Source organism: Ammospiza caudacuta, chromosome 1, assembly GCF_027887145.1.
Source record: "Ammospiza caudacuta isolate bAmmCau1 chromosome 1, bAmmCau1.pri, whole genome shotgun sequence".
In the NCBI taxonomy this organism is placed as follows: Eukaryota; Metazoa; Chordata; class Aves; order Passeriformes; family Passerellidae; genus Ammospiza; species Ammospiza caudacuta.
In genome coordinates, this window is record NC_080593.1 from 112,610,140 (window position 1) to 112,630,587 (window position 20,448).

General features: G+C 41.7%; 1 protein-coding gene across 5 annotated transcripts in view; it reads left to right on the forward strand.

Annotated features, from left to right (window-relative positions):
• MAPRE2 (microtubule associated protein RP/EB family member 2) overlaps positions 1 to 19,675 on the forward strand; it is a 97,917-nt gene extending 78,242 nt beyond the window's left edge. For 3 of the 5 annotated variants that reach the window (XM_058804355.1, XM_058804363.1, XM_058804375.1), the window contains 3 exons: positions 7,148 to 7,287; positions 11,703 to 11,858; positions 16,768 to 19,675. In XM_058804355.1, coding sequence (XP_058660338.1) covers positions 7,148 to 7,287; positions 11,703 to 11,858; positions 16,768 to 16,839 — 368 coding nt within the window. In that variant the 3' untranslated portion in view covers positions 16,840 to 19,675. Of the gene's footprint in view, positions 1 to 7,147; positions 7,288 to 11,702; positions 11,859 to 16,556; positions 16,641 to 16,767 lie in introns of all 5 variants that reach the window. The other 2 variants (XM_058804367.1, XM_058804347.1) reach the window with 1 other exon arrangement.
• Positions 19,676 to 20,448: the final 773 nt, after the last annotated feature.

The following is a 20,448-nucleotide window of genomic DNA, read 5'->3' on the forward strand; positions in this document are numbered from 1 at the left end:
TGTGCCTCCCTCACACTGCCTTGTCCCCTCCTACAGGGACAGAGCCGATTTGTGGCCGAGCTGGCGGTGGTGCCGTGGGTGGATGGCTTTGGTAACGTGCCACAGGGTGCTTCTAGACACAGCAGGAGCAGCAAGGTTTCACCAGGTGACTGCAGCTCCCAGGTGGGGAAATGAGGGTCTTTTCCTCCTTGAAGGAGCAGCACAGAGCACTGCTGTAGGCTCTTGGCAGCAGCACCACAGCTGCTTTTAGAGCTGATGCCATCTGCCAGCCCTGAGCCGACTTTCGATCTCCTACAGCCTCCGCTGTGCTCTAATGCAGTGGTAAACAGCCTACAGATGTAGAGTCAAAATTGTGGCGCAGGATTAAAATATTAGGGCACTGTTGTTTGTGCCAGTTCTAATGCTCCCTGTGGGAAATAGCGGAAAAGGCTTCATCTGATCAAAATTGGAAATAGTGATCAGGTTGTCAGGATTTTAGCTTAGTGTCTTATGTAAGTATTCCTGTATGTCAGAGCAAATCTCCATGGAGCACTCTCTAGTGTATGGGTGGGAGGTGTCAAAAATACATGGGTATAAGACAGCTTAATAAAATTAATTATTTACATGCAAGCTAAAAATGTGAGAGGTTCTTAGATCTGAAGGCTGTTAGATTTTTTTAGTTTGAAATATTCAGTGAGAGCAGGATGACTAAAGCAGAGCTGGAAAATACTGGAGGATCACATGAGGGCTAAAAATACTCATGCTATGACAGGGAAAATAACCAGGGCAGAATGAACTGTTTGTGCATGAATGCATTATATATAATGTGCCATCGAAAAGCCAATTGCACAAGAGGAATACTGATTTTCTGTAGGGAAACAGTATATCCTGCTGTGACAGATGTGCTGTAAATTAATTTTGAGGGGTAAAAATACTCAGCAAGTCCGGTCTGGTCTTTATTTTAGCAGCTAGTGATACAATTAGAACTCCTGGGAGGCTGGAGAACTCCTAATGCTTTTTTTTTGCTTTCCACCAAGACTTGCTACCTTTTCCCCCAGTGGCAGGCAGTAGGTGCTGGCAATGGCAATCTCTGTTCCCTGTGGTGCAGTGCTGCAGGACAGCGTGGCAGAGCTAGGGATGGAAAGAGCCGCAGGGTGACAAACTGAGAGCGTTTTCATCCCTGGTTCATACAAGGCCAAGGAATTGTACTGACCGAGGGGAACAGCATGTGCAGTGACAGCGCCGGCCTGGGAGGTAAAGTGGCTCAGCTGTACACAGACACATCTCCCCTGCCAGCATGAGGAGCATTTAATTTTTAAATCCATTGAGCTCGAGAATTTGGACCAGGAGGCAGCGCGCTTGCAGTGCATGAGCCAGGGCCTTTTTCGAGAGAGATGATTGTGTTGGGAAAAGCAGTGGTGAAAATGGCTATTTAATTTTCAGTGTACCATGGGTGTGGTCTGAGTGTCTGTGTTGCACAAATGTTGCACATTCTTTCCTTTTCCAACATGCATTTCTTTGTAGATTTTTTTAGATTTTCCTTTTGAGACTGCTTTCTCCCTAGAGCTAAGCAGACAGTGAGATTTTAGAAAACACAGGTTTTTAAGAGCACTTGAATTTGTAAACTGTGTTCTTCTTTTAAGCCTGTGGAATAGTTCCATCCATTGAAAATAAATGTTTGCATACTAAAGATATTTCTAGAGCAAATAGAGTTGTTGATTATTTTAAATAATAAATAAATATTGGTTATTTTAAATCTAGAGTACAGTCTTCATTTTTGATGAGGGGGGGAAAGGCTTTGGTTAGTTCTCTTCCATCAAATCTTGTATTAAAGACAAACTGAGGCAGTGAGGCCACCAGTAAAACCTTTTCATTTGACAGGTGGCCTCCACTGGATTTTCTCACTTGGATAGTTCTCTTGAAATTGTGAAAATTTCAAGTACTCACACACACTTCTCTTTGCCAGCTGTGTGGCAGAAAGGATGAATGCAGAGCTCACCAGGCTGTACTGGACCAGGAGCAGTGAAAGTTTGAGGAGCTGAGAGGACAGAAGGGTCCTGCCAGCCAGGGGAAGGCAGTGCCACAATATAATTAGGACAGCTGCACTGCAGCATTAGAATTCGGAGTTAAGTCAGATTTTGTCTGAGGTCATTTAATTCCCATTAAGTATCATTTGTGATTGCTTATTTCATTAAGTGTCCCTAAACTGAGCATTTGCTTGTGTCCTGGTGTAGCTACAATAATAAGAGTGTGTGAATATTAATTAATCTGCTGTTCTCACTATCTTGGTTTAAGCGGGTGGAGGGTTTTTCTTCAGCTTGTGAAGAAATTACTGAGGCCTCTTGTTGGGTTTGGTTTTTCTCCTGTGGTATGAATCAGGAATATTCATTTTATGAAGTCCTTTAATTTGACTAAAATAGACTGTGAGTGATTCCCAAATTCCACTGAAGCAGTGGTTGTGTGGGCTCAGCCAAGTCTTGTGCTTGCTCAGGGCTTCCATTGCTCTCCACACTCTCCTTATGCACGTCCACACTGCATTCATGCACGTGTTTCCTTGAAATTTTGCATAAATATTTAATAGCATACTAATTACTCATATAGCTTCAAGGAAGATTTCTCTCTAAATGTTAAGTAGGTCTCTTGTTACAAGACTGTGCCTGTGATGTAAAGAGAACTGGAATTTGCAGCACAGCTTTTTTGTACCCAAAGCTGCACGGTGCCAAGAGCCACTGTTTTATGTTGCAGAAGTTTGCATCTGTTTGTAGAACTTAGGTATTTAGCAAAAAGAGTAGTGAAGCTGAAACTGTGTGGGATGCATTTAATTATGGGGTTTTTTAACAAAAAAATTAGTAATTGTTTCTGGAGTACCACAGATGGAAACCTCGAAATGCATTTCAAAGCTGGTTCATCTTAATTCAGTAAAAGAACAGAATAATTTGTCTTTCAATTGTGAATTGACTTTTCTCATCTCTGCTATTGTTATGTGGGCAGGTACAAGAAGTTATCCAGGTGCTAATTGAAACAGCTGCAATACTGTTTACAAAAATATTCTAATTGGAACCCTGCACTGACCTAAAATCAGAGCATGCTGTCACAGAAGTTCTCACAGAACAGTGGAGGTGGGAGGACACCTCTGAGATCATCCTGTCAAACTGTTCTGCTGAAAGCAGGGTCACCTTGAGCTGGTTGCCCAGGACCATATCCAGTCACATTTTGAGTATCTCTGAGGCTGGAAACTCCTCAACCTCTCTGTACAGTTTGTTCCAGTATTTGATAACCCTCAGAGTGAAGAAGTTTTTTCTTATGTTTGAATGGAATTTGTTGGGTTTCATTTTGTGCCCATTGCCTCCCATCCTTTAAGGACCGCTGAAAGGAGCCTGTTTCCTTCCTTCTTTGCACCTTCCCTTGAGGTGTAGATGAGATCCCCCTGAAGCCTCTCTTCTCCAGGCTGAACAGACAGAGCTTTCGGACCTGGCTTGTGTGTGAGGTGCCCCATCCCTTAGTCTTCGTTGCCCATTGTTGGACCCTCTCCAGTTCATCCATGTCTGTCCCGTCCTGGGGAGCCCTGAACTGAGCTGAGCATTCCTCATGGGCCTCTCCAGTGCTGACTGGAGGGGGAGCATCACCTCCCTCAGCCTGCTGATGGTGCTCTCCCAGTGCAGCCCAGCACTGCCTTCCTTGCTCAAGGGTGCTCTGCTGGCTCAAGTTCAGCTCAGTGCCCACCAGGACCCCCAAACCCTTTCCTGCCACAGTGCTTCCCAGTCTTTTGGCTGCCAGCATGTTTTGGGGCATGGGGACGTTCTTTTCCAGGGAAGGGCCCTACATTTCTGTGTGAACATCAACAGTAAGCTTGAAGAGGAATTAATAATGGCAAACGGTTATGTTGCAGATCACAATGCAATTCTCTCACTGATCAGGGAAAAGAGATGATTATTGGATACTTTTTACCTAAAATACCTGTATAAAATTTTGTGCTTTCTCAGAATGTGTAAATGGGTCATATATAAATATTTTCATGGAAGAAATTATGTTGGAAAGAATTTAATAATTATAAACTGCTTGGGTTATGTAGTCCCTCTGAGCAGTACATTAGGAGTTATTCCATTATTGCACTAATTGACTGCAAAACCATTGCTCAACACCAAGTCATTAAGTCTATCAAGATCTTTTGTCTCTCTTTAGATATCTGGCTGTTTCAAGTACTTTGCATTACTCCACCGACCAGCATCCTTTAATTATTTTATGAAATTAGGCTTCTGCTAGAATGGAAACTTACTTCTGGGCTGATTATAAAACTGATGCCTTAGAATAAATGTGCAGTAAAGCTTTTTTTTTTTCTTCCAGGAAATTTTAGATTAGAAATCCCTGAGCATTCTCTGTTGCAATTAAGCTTTATCCAGCTGTTGCTGATACTTCCTAGTAACTAGTTAACTGGTTTTTATCTGTGTTACTGAAATTGGAATATTGTGGTCATTTAAGAGCTGATCCTGAGCAGTGGAGCAAAAGTTGATTTCTTTTGATTTGTCTGGACTTTATTAAAAAAAAAAAAAAAGCTTTATAAAGCTTAGTGGCACTTTGCTGTAGAAATCCAAAGGGCTTTGTTGTTTTCAAAGGAGGGCACAATACAATGCCAATGTCAGTGCTGCAGGCACTGGGGATGAGGCTTTCTCAGCTCTGGGAGGGCACCTCAGCTGCAAATTAGAGAGAATACCTGGGGATCAAATGTTTGTGCCTGCTCTTTCCTTAGCTCTCTCTGTGCCAACTTTAAAGCATTTACTTTTCAGTTGATGCCCTGAACCTGCATCTTGTAGTTGTAGAACACAATAAGAAGTAAATGTTGCTGCTTTGGTCATTAAACAACTTGTGACCCAGCTAGAATGCTAGACTCAAAGTGATTTTATTTCATGTGTGTGTTCTTATTGCATATTTTGACACTAGCTTACTTCTGTTCATCTGCTAATCCAAATGAAAATTATTTGAGAATGTTTTAGCAATCCTGCTCTAAACCGGCTGATTTTTACTTAGTTATAATATGGGCTGAACCTTGAAAGCATTGAGGGCAGAATGGTAGAGTTAGGCAATTTCAGAAAGAAAAATAACGGCAAAAGATCTTGGCATTATTAATGATTTTCAACAAATTATTTATTCTTTGCTGATCTAAGTATGATGTGAAAAAAGTCTCATTTCAGACATATACAAAACACTGAAGTTTCCCAACTTTAGCAAGTATCTGAAATCTGCTAGAGAAGAGTTTGTGTATGCAACAGACACGGAAGATGTTGGAGTCACCAGTTTCTAAAAGAAACAAAACAAAAACAAAAAACACTGAACAAAAGGGAAAAAAACCAACAACACAACCACGAAAAACCCCTGCCAGTATGCTTTTTTCCCCCCTTATCTGTCTTACATTAAAGAGCATCGAAAAGGAGGATGGCCGTCTTGCACAGAAATGTTTACACATGCTAACTGAATTATCATGTGGTTTGTTTGTGTTCTGTTGGCTTTAGGTGACCCAGTTAATACAGAGTTATCCATAGGGATGGGAGGAGATTCTTGCTACAGAGGGAGGCCTGTGACTAAATCAGGAAAGCTTAAGCTTGATTAAATAACCCATTGCTGCTCTCCTTGCCCATCACTTGCCAGCTCCTCCAATGAACCACTGTCACAGTTCTGGGTCAGTGAGACTCTGTGAGCTCCACAGTCTGGGCACATGCATGGCCCCACAGGCTGTCTCTGCCTCTCCCTGCCTCCTTGCCGTTTCTTCCTAGTAATGGCTTTTTTTAATACATTGGTTTTACAAAGAATTGCTTTATTAAAGCATTGTCTGACACTGGGGATACGTTGTGGAAATGACAACTTAGAACAATTTGTGGTGTGCCATAAATCAAGTAATCCTATGGGAGGAGCAGCTGGTGAGGTGTGGGGTAGAGGGTGGCTGCTGAGAAAGCCTGGGCAAAATCCCTGTGGAAGTGGTGAGCAGCAAGCTCAGAGCCCAGCTGGGAGCTGGGTGCCTGCTGGACCAGGGCTGTCTCCTGTGTGGCTCAGGGTTCAGAACTGACAGCATCTGATGGTGGAGGATGGCGTGGAGCCTGTCAGCGCGTTTGGATGGCTGTGTTTTGCTCACTGTAGGAATCAGTGATGAACATGGCTGCTGCTGAGCAGGACCTCTGATTCACATGCCTGCCTGCTTAATAAATCAGAGCCAGAGAGAGGCTGAGTTTCTGTTTTGTCTCCTTAACCAAACCAGTATCAGATGTCCCTCCAGTGCATCTCAAGTTTATTCCTTGTTGGAGGGAACAAAGAAAAGGCTGAGGCATAGTGCAGTGCTGGGGGAGAGCTGTGAGCCAGGCCCTCGTGTTTGGGCTCAGTGACTGTAAGGAGCACCCAGCATCAAGAGAGGAAAGATGGAGAGGCAGAGCAAGGCGTGAGGAGCTGCCTGGGAGGTTCCTGTGAAGGCACTGCAAACCCTTTCACACAACTGTTGCTCTGCTTGGGCATTTATGTGCCAAGTTATTGTGGAAAAAGAGTCATGCACTCATTACTGAGTGTGCACTCATTACTTGCCATTTTTGCTGGTGAAGATGTTGCTCTATATTCTGGCAGCTTTGCAGCACAAGTAATTAAAAAGAAATAGGAAAACTTAAGGATATCAAAATACATCTTCTGGTCACTGTGGCCAACTGTGAGTTCACCAATGGGTTTAATTCTGCTCTGAGTTTTAATGCTCTTGTCTCGGAGTGGTTTACATTTGAAAATTTAAAAAGCACAGAGGCAGTTTAGCTGACTTTATTTCAGCTCTTTCTCCGGGGAAATTGAGGATAGCTGGATATGTTAAGTAATGGGGTGGGGGAATGCTCTCTTAACAGCATATTTTTTTGAGCTGAAATCTGCTCAGATCTAAGGGAACTTTTTATTCCTGGTGTGATGTTGTTTATTTTGGTTTTAGAGTTGCCTCACTCTCAGTAGCAGACTCAGATTGATAGGAAATGTGGTTTTTCCTTTCCCAAGGCATAACAGCAGTGGAATTTCATCTACTGTCACCTTGAAGTAAGAGAAAGGATGGATGGCTGTAAAATCAATTCTTGTGTTTCAGTACCAGATTAATAGGAATGCATTTATTACAGAGATCAATCCTGTTTAATGTTTACTTATTTACTGTGTTTTTCAGGTGCTGCTAAATCCAGTCCAGCTTCTAAACCAGGATCAACACCTTCTCGCCCATCTTCAGCAAAAAAAGCTACACCAAGCAGCTCAGCATCCAAATCAGATAAAGATTTGGAAACTCAAGTCATACAGCTCAGTGAACAGGTAAATTTGCTTTAGGCACAAAAGTAGATGCATTCATTGTCACAGGCAGGCATGAAATCTAATATTGTCTTCTGATGAATGATGCTCTTCAGAATTACAAAGGGACAAAAAGTGGAAATAGTTCAGCTGGAAAGAAATAAAAAAAAGGAAGAGATTTATTGTGAAAAATAATGTCTGGCAGACATGACTGATTTTTGCCAGTATTTTTAAATTATGATCTTAGGAGTGACGGGTAAGTCTTGCTGAAGCATGGTAATTTTATTACATGTTGAAATATATCTTTTATTTCACCTGGATAGGAAAAATCCAAATAGTGTCTTTGCTCTTGTGAAATTTGAAATTACTAATTTGAAATAAATCATTTAATGTTCCCCTGTGGAGAAAACAAGCCTGTTTGTCATACCAAGGTGTTAAGAGATTTGCAGTTAAAGTGAGACTAGAGCATTGTGCTCTGCTTTCTGTAAGGAAAGTGTTAAAGATGCTAACACACTATTTTCATTTAAAAATGCAATCTACCTTTCTGAGAATATTAGTTATATTATAAATAATGTTTTGTGATATAATTGAAAAAAATTCAGAAATTCTGTAATGTTAGGAATGTAAGGGCTTTACTTTTGTTTATGCTCTGGAGCTTTATACCATTCTCTCATTTCTGAACTGCAAGAGTGTCTGCACTGGACAAGAATAAATACCTGCATCTGGCTTGAGACTGTGCTGTCAGAATGGTGTGAATGCCACTACTATATATGAGGCCTGAGCCCTATATTTGTCCTTGGTGAGGGAAAATGGAAAGGAAAAAACTTGTATTTTAGAGCTCCTGGCAGCTGCATTCAGGAAGCAGTCATTATTCTGGATCAAGTATAATTTTCCACAGTTAAAGGCATTTCAGCTTCAGACTTGCATTGACCTGAGCAGCAATGATTTCAGTTTGCTGGGGCACTGTTTGCATGTTTTTGATGAGCTGTGCTCTGAAAGGTGGTGGATGGATTGCCACATCCCAGACATGGTGTTCTGTGGATTCAGGGTATCATTCTGAGCAGCAGAGAGCACAATGGGATCCTCCTGCTTTCCAAATGGGCTCTAGATTGTTGCTGGAACAGAAAAGTTTTTAAATGTTGCACAAGGAATGGATGTATATATTTTTTATGGAATCCTTTTTTTTTAATCAGTGTCGAGCAGAGTTCAAATGTCAACTTAATGCAACTTAAACCACAACATTTGTACTGAGAAGTCAGAATGTGTTTGCTTCAGGAGGAAGAGTTGGTTGGCATCTGAGCAACATAGAAACATTTGATCTTTACTGAAACAGTCACTATCACATCCACTGCTAACATATTCCTAGCACATTCCATGTGTGAAAACCTTAAGCTTTATATACAAATAACCCTGAAGGAAAACATGACTTCCCCCATCACCAAAGAGAAGAAGAAATTTTGAGCATATGAAAAACTGATTCCTTAATAGCTAGTTTTTAAGAGACATCATCTAGCTAGAATGGTCTGGAAGCCTTTTTTTCTTAATGCTGACAGCATTTGGTATCTCATTTCCCACTAATGGATACTTGTAAACCATGGCTGTGTTACACGAGCCAAAAAAGCTATGCTGCAAGCAGCTCTGAGCCAGGTTTTCCTGACCCCCCAGTGTGAGCATGCTGCAAGAGCCAAATTGCCTGGTTTTTACTACTCTGCAGCAGTTGTGGAGATGAGGCAGCAGCCACCATTACGGTGTTTGTGTTTCTGTGTTGATTATAAGTAAGAAGTGCTGAATTGTGTCCTGGATATCTGAGTCCTATGTGGCTCTAATTGTTTTTTCATTCCTTTCATGGACAGCAGTTGAGGGAGATGGAAACACCTGAACTTCCATGCAATTGGTAGCAGAAAAGTTTAATCAGTAGGGATGTCTGTACACTATGTTTTGCCATAGTGTAGCTTAATGAGCTATTTGTAATAATTGTAAGCATCCCTAACATTTGCCAGTTAATGGCTCCCTACAATCTTAAAGTTTCATTTAAAATCATCTTCAAACTATGATTGAAGCCAGTAAATTAAACTCCAAAATTAAATTCCAAGTAGTGTCACTGTGCACTGGAACTTGATTACCCACAGCATTGAAATGACTCTCCCGAAGAGTGTCTGAGTGCAGCTGAGGTGACAACACAAACCAGGGGCTGTTGCATACAGAGAGGGACTTTTACAGGTGGAGAATGGTCCCAGGAACTATTAGCTGTGTGCTGGTATACATGTAGTTTCTGAAAGCAGCATCACTGTGTCTTTTTGCCTACAGTTGGGCCTAATCTGCAGCCTGGCTCTGCAGCCCTGTGAGTATTCATGGTACCAGTGAGTGCCAGCAGAGAAAAGTCCAGTCAGTAGGAACTGCTGCCTTTGCACCCATTACCTGGGCTGCAGAGGGGTGCTTTCAGTCCAGAAATAGAGCATGGGAGCTGACATGATCTGTTCCTCAAGTGTCAGCCTTCTGGCATGCTTATGGAAGGGAAAAGTAGTATGCAGATATGCAAAGTGTCTGAGGAAATATGGATTCACATGGCACACACAGGTAGCTGGAGCTGAAGGGAAGCATATCTAGTTGGGTTATAGCAATGTTTACTATATACACTAGTTAATTAAGTCTGTGCACATGTACATACTTTAATGATTTTATTTCTTTAAACAGCATGAATGTGAGAGAATGAAAACAGGAGAATGTCTTCATAGTAAATAGGTCAGAAGGGGAGATAGTCTCAGCTATTAGCTGCCAGTTTTTCAGCTGAAGTTCATTGTTTTCCCAAGCTCTAGCAAGCACAGGGCAAGAGATCTGGAAGCAGTTACATTCTTATTCTGGCTGGATTCAGGCATTGCTCTCAAGCAATATGCTGTGGCAGTTCCAGAAGGCACATCCTAAGTATGAGGTTTTCATCTGTAGACCAGAATATTGTAAACTCTTGCTTCATTTTGCTATTCCTACTTTTGTAATAAAATAGTTAATTTTAAGGTGACTGGTCATTATATCCATAATGGATTCAAACTGTCAAGAAAGACTTGAGTGTCACACTTAGACAGCTGGTCAGAAATGAATTAGTGCATAAATGAGGTGCCCTGAGATCCTGCTCTGGTAACAGGTCAGTTCTGCTGCTTGATGCCTTTGAGAGTGCAATCAAAGGTCAGAAAAAGGCATCCCTTGCTCAGCAGTCATGGAAAAACAAACTGAAAGGATTTAGTAGGCTATCAAAGCATTGTTTGAACTCTCCTGGTATTTTTACTAGTGAAGAAAATAAATTAACTTGCAGTAGAACTGGCAACACAGAAGTTTCTATTAAATTGTATTAGTTCACTGAAATGTAGTCTGATATGATTTAATTTATTTAGCATGTTTTATTTAAAAAATCATTTGTATAATTGCAGGATTTAAAATGTGAATGTTTGGTTGTAATTGGATGTGATTGTGGTCAATGTGTTTACTGTAGACAGCTTTATCTGTGATTATTTCTGTTGGTTTTTATGCTGCTGTCCTCTGAATTTCTGAGCCACTTAGATGTTCTCCTGATTGTGTATACCCCATTAGACAGAAGTTTATATGTTATGCTCCCACAAAACCTCTCTTTTTAAAATATATAGGTATGAAACTATATTACAGCATCTGTTGCGATTTATCCAAAGCCTAATCATTAACAGCTACATTGCCCATGAATTATTTGCAGCAGTCCTAGTGGTGAAATTGAGGCTGACAGTGTAGCTTGAAGACTCTTGTGAACAAGGTTGCAAGGAGAAAGGTACTTGGCATTTGAGAGAATTTGTTGGTAGAAACAGCACATCAGTCAGAGCAGGTAGCCCGTGGTGCACCCAGCCATGGCAGCAGAGCTGAAAGACAGGTTTGGAAAATGTGGTAAGTGAGGAGGCAGAACAGTAGAGGTGACAACCAGCGCAGCAATAGCAGATTTGTAACTTGAGGACCTTTTCATTTCCTAACTAGACTATTTCCCTCCTCTGCTAGTTCAATGTATTTTTAGGCAAGGAGACATTGTAGATTTCCCAACAACTACACATTTGTCCAGGCAAAATAATGCAAGTTCTGAGCTGAAAGTTTTAGTAATTACCACTACATGACATTTCTGGCGATCCTGTTAGGAGACATGGCTTTCCTGATTTCCTCACTGCTGCTTTGAGCTTCAGTTTAAAAGAGTGCTGAGAAAATTGAACTTTAGGGATCAAGGTTAGGATGTATCCAGAGGAGTAGCGGGGGAGCCTGATTCTCTGTGGGGTAAGGTTCAATTTAGCACTGCAGAAAGAAAACTGGACTTCATTTCAAGCTATAAAATCAAATATGTATTTAAGATTGTTTCACATACAAAATTTTAGACTGTGTTCTTTTGTCTGTAGTGCACCTCAAAACTGATGGATCATGTCTTGGTTTCTATGCAGGTACATTCATTAAAACTTGCACTTGAAGGTGTGGAGAAGGAAAGGGATTTCTACTTTGGCAAATTAAGGGAGATTGAACTTCTCTGCCAAGAACATGGGGGAGAGAATGACCTTGTCAATCGGCTAATGGAAGTCCTTTATGCTTCAGATGAACACGTAAGTTGAAGCTTAATGGGTTTTATCTCAACAAAAAAAGCTTAATTGCATAAAATTTTATTGGTGTAGTATTGGGTCATATCCTGTATTTAGAACTGCAGCTAGAATTCCTGTGACTCCTCTGCAAAAAGGAGGTTTGCATTGAAATTGCAAACAACAGGCTTTTTAGCTTGAGGAGAGGATTCAGGAGGTTTGTTGCTTTTCACTGCTTCAGTGTAGGCTTGGTATTCTGGGTTTGCTGAGCTTTATCTAAAAGGGGAGTGTCTCTTTCTCAATTTTAAATTGATTTCATATGTTTCTGAGCCTGTATTGTTTTTTTCATCTTCCCCCTATGTGCATGAAGTCTTTTACTCATGTCCTTTAGTGTGTTGAAAATCACAAACGTTCTGGCAGAGATGCTGTTTGCTGTCTACAGCTGTGAACCTTCTCTGGCCCATGTGTTGGAATATGTTTGGTGCAGGTTGCCAAGTACATAATTATATCTACAAGGATAATGCACTTTAGCATTTTTTATCCTGTTGCTATAGGCAAAATTCTTCCTTATGCAAACCAAATAATCCTCTATTAGCAAAATTTCAGAAGTGTATTGTCTGCAAGATTAAGCAAGAATCTCATTGCATCGTAGACTTAATGTTGTAGACACTGAACAAAGCAAGAAGCTGCAAAGGGTGCTGGTTAAATTCCTCAGAGACATTCAGGGATAATGATTCAGTGGAGATTTAGCTGAACTACTCCCATTCATGTTAACTAAATCCCTGTATGGATTGTACTGACAATTGACCCTTCAGGCACCAGTGGAGGAAGGCTTTGGCTCCAGAGTGTACAAGCACCAACTTAATCCCTTGGCAGCACTGTGGTACCATAGGCTGTTCTTACATCTGCTCTCAGAAAGCTGTTGCAGCAGCAGTCAGCTGACTTAGTTTTATATCAAAACTAGTGCTGGAGGAACTACTAATTCAACAAACTTTGTCTAAAAGAGGCCAATGTAGGGCCTAAGTGTTTGAAAATTAGGTGCAAGAGAACCTCAAGTTTGAAGCTAACAGGTGCCACTGCTCAGATGAGAAGTGACAAGGGAAAGAGGATTTGTTCAGCAGTGCAGAGCGAGTGCTAGAGAGTAAAAGGAGGAGGAAACCATTATTTTCATAGGAATAAACAATAAGACAAATTTGCCAGGCATGTGATAACAGGGTAAAAGTGTTACATATATATAGTGGTCAAGGAAAATGTCTTCTGGATTCAAGAGCAGTGATTTATTTATAAAGCAAAGCCAGAAAAATCCCTCTTCTCCCCATACCCCTACCACATCTATCTGTCTCTTGGCTTAAATAGCAGAGTGATTCTACATCAAGGAATGCATTTGTTGCTTTTCCTTCTACAGTTTTCCTTACTGGCAGAACACATTACAAAATGTTCTACTTCAGTTCATTTCCCAGTGTTTTATCTGCTTCTTCCCTCCAAGCCTCTCTCTGCTGAAATCATCATCCATGCCTGCATGGAACTACATACAACTGTGCTTTCATCTAAAATGTGGTTGCTGTTGGAGACTGGGTGTGTCGCTGCAGCAGGAGGGCACTGCTCCTCCAGAGAGGAATGCAAAATTCCTCACACAATTTTTTTGCTCCTTTTGGTGGGAGACTTGATCTCCTCAGCTTAACAGATGGACTGTGACTTGCTGAGGAAAGACCCAAATGCATTAGCACTAAGCCAAAGACTGTAGCTTAGTGCTGATTCAGATCCTGCCTGCTTTTTGGTTTTGGACTTCACTCTCTTATTGCCCTGCTTTGCCCTTCAGATCTGTTTTTTTTTTTCTCTCTGCCTCTGTAATGAATTTGTCCTAAGTTAAATTCTTTATCTTGCAGTATTTTGCAGGTTAATCCCTTGGTAAGAGCAGTTAGGCTTTCTTAGTCAGGCCATGAGGCTGTTAGGTGAATTGTGTGCAGAATGATTCAAAATGCAAGTATAGATTTCAGTCCCTCAAATAATCATTTCCCAGGTGTTTGATTATTGTAGTATTGCATTGAAGAGATTTTGATCAGGTTCATGTCTTGGGGTGGGAAGTGGGGCAATTATTTTTCTCAGAATTTCAGTTTATAGTGTAGTTTCAGTCATGTCACCTCCTTAGCTTCTGTTTTGCTTAATTCAGTAAGAACTAATTTTTTAAGACTAAACATTTTCTTTTTTCTTTTTTTTTTTCCTTCATTTTGGTGAGTTTGAGCAGTGCAAATATCAATCCAGTTGGTTCCTTATCTTTAGAGCCTTTCTTCTCTTTTCCCTATTATGGTTCTGCTTAAACCTCATCATTATGTCTCTGCTTAGTCAAGAAGGATATCATATCTTCTACATGTCATTTAACATTTGTCTGATCAGTCTGTAGACCTTTGTAATTTTTAATCATGAATTGGTCATCTGTAATCCTACTCCTTCATCAAAAACATCAAAGTTGCCAGAGAACAATGAGGGGTGGAGAGATGTGCCCCCTACTTTTCAAGCTCTCAGTGTGTAAAGCACTTGGTCACTTAGAAAAGCTTTTGCTTTCCTGCACAGGCTCTTGTGGTTCAGTTCATGTAGAAGTTGGGAGAATTGCTCATGTTGGGTATTTCACTTTCTCTGCTCAGTTTCCAAGAGCAATTGCTCGACATGCAGCTGGTTTGGTGACTTTCTGCTCCAGCAGCTTCTATATCTGCTGCTACTTTTGGAAAAGGCCCCACCTCCCCAACACCAGGTTTTCATAGTCTAACTCTTCAGTCTACAGGCACACCTGAATAGCTTGAGGCAGATAGATCTAAGGGTCAAAAGAGACCATCTCTCAACTAGGGAGACAGAGATGACCATGGTCATGTGGCTCAAGCCAGAAATAAATGCTCTAAATAGATCTTCCACTACTTTCCTTATTAGGGGGTGCTGTTCAATGAGATTCCACAGTCCCAATGTAATTGGACTCTTATGGTTCCCATTTCATGTATTTATACAAGCTGTACATACTGAAAAACATGTCCCAAGTCTCAAAACAACTTCTGAGGTAGTTTACATTATAAGGTTCACTATTTCCATCAAAGATAAACCTGGCAAAGTAGGAGCCACCACTCCTCTTCAGAGCTATGGAGTAGATTCCACTCCCTGTGCTTAGAAGCTTTTCCCATTGTAAAGATGAGAGGAAAGCACGTACATGACCCATAAAGTCTGCACAAGTGGGCTTTCTGACAGTGCATCTCATCACCCACAGCCTGTGGAACATGTGCATTCCAGAGCAGGTCACCTCAGCACAGAAGGAGGGTCAGGACAGATGGGGTTAAGGCAGCATCACTCACTGCAGCTAAAGAAGCCTCAGTTTTCTCACCCCGCAGGGCAGGGTCACGTTCTCCCAGCTGTCAGCTCCTCCCTGTGAACCTCCCGTTCTCTGCACATCCTGCACCCTTGCAGCCCATCACAGGAGCTGCAGTTTTTAGGTACTGCTCACAAAACTGTTGTGACATGATGTACCTACTGTGTGTAATAAGGGCATCATTTCCCCCAAGGGGCCAAAACGTGCTTAACTTCAGCTGTCCTGACTGATGTGTGACTTCTATCTGAAAATGGCACCTGAGTGATAGAAAGCTTGCTTTCATTTGAAATTGGGCTGTTCCAAATGTTCGGAAACTTATTCTGCTTTTGCCCTTAGATAAGTATTTTACTGCCAGAAGGGAATTAGTTTGTTTCATAAGCTGCTCTGACTATTCTGGGGAAACTAAAATTATGGCCTTCTTTTTCTTTTGATTTTGCCTCAAATTTGAAAACTTAGCAGTAGCAATTTGTTAAAGTTTGTTGTTCAAGCCACTTGCTTCTAACAAAAGTTAGGGAGCCAGTCAAGTTCTGCAGAGGTAGCCCACTGGGGATGCTGGATTTTGAATGGCAGCTCAGTGTGCTGGAAAAGTGTTTTCCTTTGGAACTGCCTAGGGCAGAGCAGTACTAATGCAGGGCAGAGCATACACAAGAAGGATCTCTTCAGTGAACCGTGCTGTGGAAGGATGGAAAGCACTTGAGAGGAAAGCTGTAAATGCAGCTGTGCTTAATAGCAGTCCAGAAGGGATGCTCTAAAAGTCAGCCAGACTTTTTGAGCTCAGATAACATTGAGGTCAACTCAGGATACTAGGCCTGCTGCCTGTAATTGAAAAGTTGTTCAAAACTGGTGTCACCTGCAGCAAGGATACAGCCTTTCCTTGTGTCAGGGATTCATCTTCCAGTGGGAATGTATATTCAGAGAGACAGCTTTGGATAATACTGAGCATAAAAACAATGGGAAATGATTACTTAGTAATTAGTGCTTTTTACAGTAGCTCTATAAGTCAGTGAATATGGGGCTCTTCCCCTCAGGCTTCCCAAGAAAATGTGTTTGCAAGTCTATGGGATTGGCATGGGAAAAGTAAAAATTTTGGGAAAGTAATACTCCTGACCTCAAAAAGGAGACTGTGTTGAATTTTTCAAGCAGGTGATAGTGAAAGTGTCTTGTCCATTTAGTGATCTAAACCTTGAGAGAAGGTTGTGTGAAAACTACAGCAGGCAGGTTCAGAAAACCTTGGACAAGCTGAAAATGGGCAGATATAAGGATGCTGTGGTACAGGATCTAAATGTTGGCATATCACTGTCTAACTGTTCAAAGTGTTCGTTCACTCACCAGAACAGATAACAGATAGCAATGTTGAAAGCTGACTTTTCTTCTAGGGAATTACCAGTACTGCATATGCCTCAATTAGAAGTACAGAAAGTACATTTCAATATAATTTTATGAGATGCTGCTTTCCTCAGGTAACAGCTCATTTTGTACTTCCTTGCATGAAAATTAAGTTTTATGCTACAGTGAGCACCACGGGGCAAGATTACATGAGGAATGCTTTCTGCTGAAGAGTGTTTTGGGATCTTTTTCTCCCTACAGGAGAGCCACACAGATGAGCATGAAGGTGAAGAGCAAGTCCATGAACAGCCCCAGCAGCAGGATGAGTACTGACTCACGCAGCATCTCTGACAATTTTCGTTTTGTGTGAGAACTTTCTTCTGGAGAATGGAACATGTGCGGCCTCAAACTTGAAATCAGTTCACTCCCAGTCTGCCATTAACATTTATGTACCATAGTGAGTGCCAGCCAACCACTGCATTCTGTACCAATACTTTGCCAAGATGCATTTGCAGGCGTCTTCTTTCAGTGTATCTTCCCAAGAGGTTGTAGGGCTACATCACCTACTGTACACCACTGCAACGTCACCACTTGGCTGCTTGAGATTTGTTCTGCTCTTTAAAAATATATATATTTATTTTTTTTCTTTTTCGTCTTAAGTATGATACACTTGTAACTTGTTCTAACATATTTATATTGGCATTTTGTGTGGCAAGGAGTTCTGTACCACTAGCTGTGTCTCTCACTTTGTGGTGCTTTTGCATTTTCTAGTACATCTGCCTTGGGGCATCGATTTGGCCAAACAGTTGAAATAAAGGGATACAGTGGATGTCATACTCAAGCCATAACGATGAGGTTGTGTTGTGGAGGAAAACGCTTGTGTTGCTCACATTTATTCCTTTCCTGCCTTCACAAAGCGAAGGCAGAGCATCTGTTTCACTGGGAGATTTAAACCCCTGTTAGGAAGCTTGTTAGAAAGCTGCATGGTATGTTTTTTGGCTGATTTCTGGAGGAACAGACATCCACCTAAGCTTTTTGAAAACCCTCCCAGTTTCCTAACTAGTCAATAGACATTTCCCAGCTTTTCTTCCTTTCTGAGGAATCCAGTCCCAGCCTCCAGCTGCAGCTCTACCTCCGCAGAGCTCAGTGCTGAGGGAGGAGAGAAATCTCCTTGACACAAGTGTAGCTGCAGGACACAGTCTGTACCATCATCCTTGGCTTCCCACTTCTCAGAAAAGGAGAAAGTAGGCCACACATTTCTTTCCACTTTCCTTCCCCCTTCCACTGCCCCAGCCATACAAGCCTAGAAGACAGAAATTTGGTCACTAGTGCAAAGTATGGGGGGAAGCAGCAACAGCACTGGCCCCGAACCGTACCCCAAACTCCCCTGTCAGTGGATGGTGGACACTTCACAAGTTTAAGGCTGCTTGTAAAGCATGGAGAAGCAGTGAGGAGTCCTCCTGGAGACAGGGCACACATTAGGGGAGACCATCTGACTGAGGGTACAGAGCTGGTTCTGCTCTCGGCTGGCCTTCCTCCTTTAAGGCCAGTGTGGTGCAGAACCATGTGTGCACTGGAGATTCTGCAGTGGGAGCATTCCCTTCCAGTGTGGTCCCATGGCCCTGTTCTAAATGATGGTATTTTATAAGGAGAGGTATATTGAGGTATAAAAAGCATTCCTTGTTCTTCTCCTACCACTGCACATTGTAGTCTCTCTGGTTATTTAATGCCTGGTATTCTTGGTCTCTCACTTCATTTTCTGAGTTCTGGTTTGCTGTGCTGATTTAGCAGGTATGTGGAAGTCCCATGCCAATTGGCATTCACTGAAAAACTCCACAGCCTATTGGACAGCTAAATCATTTTAGGTGTTTGTAGGCTTCTAAAGCATTAGGTCCCCAGCTATACTTCCACAGAAAGGTTTCCAACACATCAGCCCTCAGGCACACACACATGCACATGCAGTTTTCCATTCCTAATCAATCTTCTGCAGCTAAGTGGCTCTTAGTTAAATGTGAGAACCCTGCTGTTGTGTTTCACCACCAACAATATATAAAATGCTGTTGAGCACCAGAACAGGTATTTCCAGTTCCTTGATCCTCCCCCTGCACAGCAGAAGAGTTTCTGGACCCTGCAGGCTGAAGTTTTCCCAGCCCTGCACCCAGTATTGACCTCACATCCTACCCAGTGATGAAATCAAACTACTGCACTCTGCAGGCCAGCGCTTTCCTCTCCCTTCTCAATTGGTTACAAATAAGGTCTGGTTTATAAAATTGTGTTTTGGACAAAGTAATTATTTCCAAGAATCACCACAAATGGGGGAATTGTCATTTTTGTTGTATTTGTGTTTATTAGAACATATGTATTTATTACAATTGTCATTGTAATAAACAGTAGTTCTTCATAATACTGTTGAAGAGCAGTTACTAATTTTTTTTCCAGACTCCAGAATGTCCTTTAACCTTTATGGGATCTCTGAATGGGGCAAGGAGTTTGGGATCAGGCTACAAACTTAATTTCATCAGCATGTCTCTGTATACTGGAGTTCTGCCAATCCTCAAGCAGGTGCGTGGAGAGCACTTCAAGGGAAAACAGTTTTCTGAAGGTGCAAATGGTTAGGGTTGCTGAGCTCCCCTGACAGTTCATAGCCAGGCTGTTGTGCCTCTCTTCTTCTCTCTCTTTTGAAGCACATATGAAAAAAAAATTTTAAAAAAGCTGAACTTTGTTTCCTGAAAATTCCTTGCATCCTGTTTCTGATCTGAGGACCATAGCCCTGTCACTGCTTGTATCAAGGGTGGAGTGACTGATGTAGGGAGCCAGGGCAGTGAAATTCTTTGGGGGCACCAGAAACGTGGCTGTGCTGAGGGGAGAGCAGTGTTCTGAAAGGGGAAAGAGTTGTCCTTCCCCCCCACCCCCTGTGAGTAACCCATTATTCTGTTATGGTTTTAATATGCATTTGTAATTACCTTTACTAAATAGCACACCATAAAGCTTTGGTTATATATTAAATGTAAACTGAAAGGAATGTAAACATATGTATTGTTAATTATAAATAGATAAGTAATGGCATAATAGATACAAAAAAGTCTTATTCAGATGTATCAGTCATTTTACATTATCCACAAACTGTCGCATGATAGAGTAGATTTTTGTCTGAATATGTGAATAACTTGACTTGCGTTTATCTTTTTACATATTTAATAAAAAAATATATGTTAAAATCTGTCCAGCTCTAGAGACTATTCAGAACATTCTAAAAAAATAATTTTCTGGATTAAGTGCATATTTTTGATTCATCAGGGGCTGCATATGGGAGCAGGAAGAAAAAGGCAGCTGCTTTAAAATCCCAGAAGTCCACTTATGCTGTGTGTGTGGATAGCATCTGTTTCCCCAAGAGCTCAGCAACTGTATTCCCTTTTATAAATCAAACCAGAAAATCCATGTATGCATGTATGTGCATGTAAACAGCACATTTTTTCTTTATGGTAAATGCATATTCAGATTTTGGAGTGCTAACTCCCTTGGGTATCAGTCTGAAGCAAAACTGGCAGCAGCCAGGAGGCAAAGAGAGCACTACAGAAAGGTACCCAAGCTCCCAGTGGGCTTCCTCGCAGGCCAGGTATTCAGGGATGAATCTTCAATGCAGTACCTAAAAGCCACCTAGATTTTAGATTAAAGTATGAGGGTTTTTTGGGAGTGAAGGGGGAAAATTCATTGCAGTTCTCACAGCTCTGGTCTTTTGTAGCTGCAGTAGTTGCTGCTAAAGCACAGGAGCTCTGAGCCTTGGATCGGGACCCTTTTCCTCTGTCCTGTTGTGAGCCACCAGCCTGCATCCCACTGCTCCAGGTATCCCTGGCCTCTGACAAAGGAGGGGAGGACAAAGCAGAGACCAGAGAAGCCATTTCCAACCCAGGTGTTCAAACCTGGGAGAGCAGCTCTTGTTTA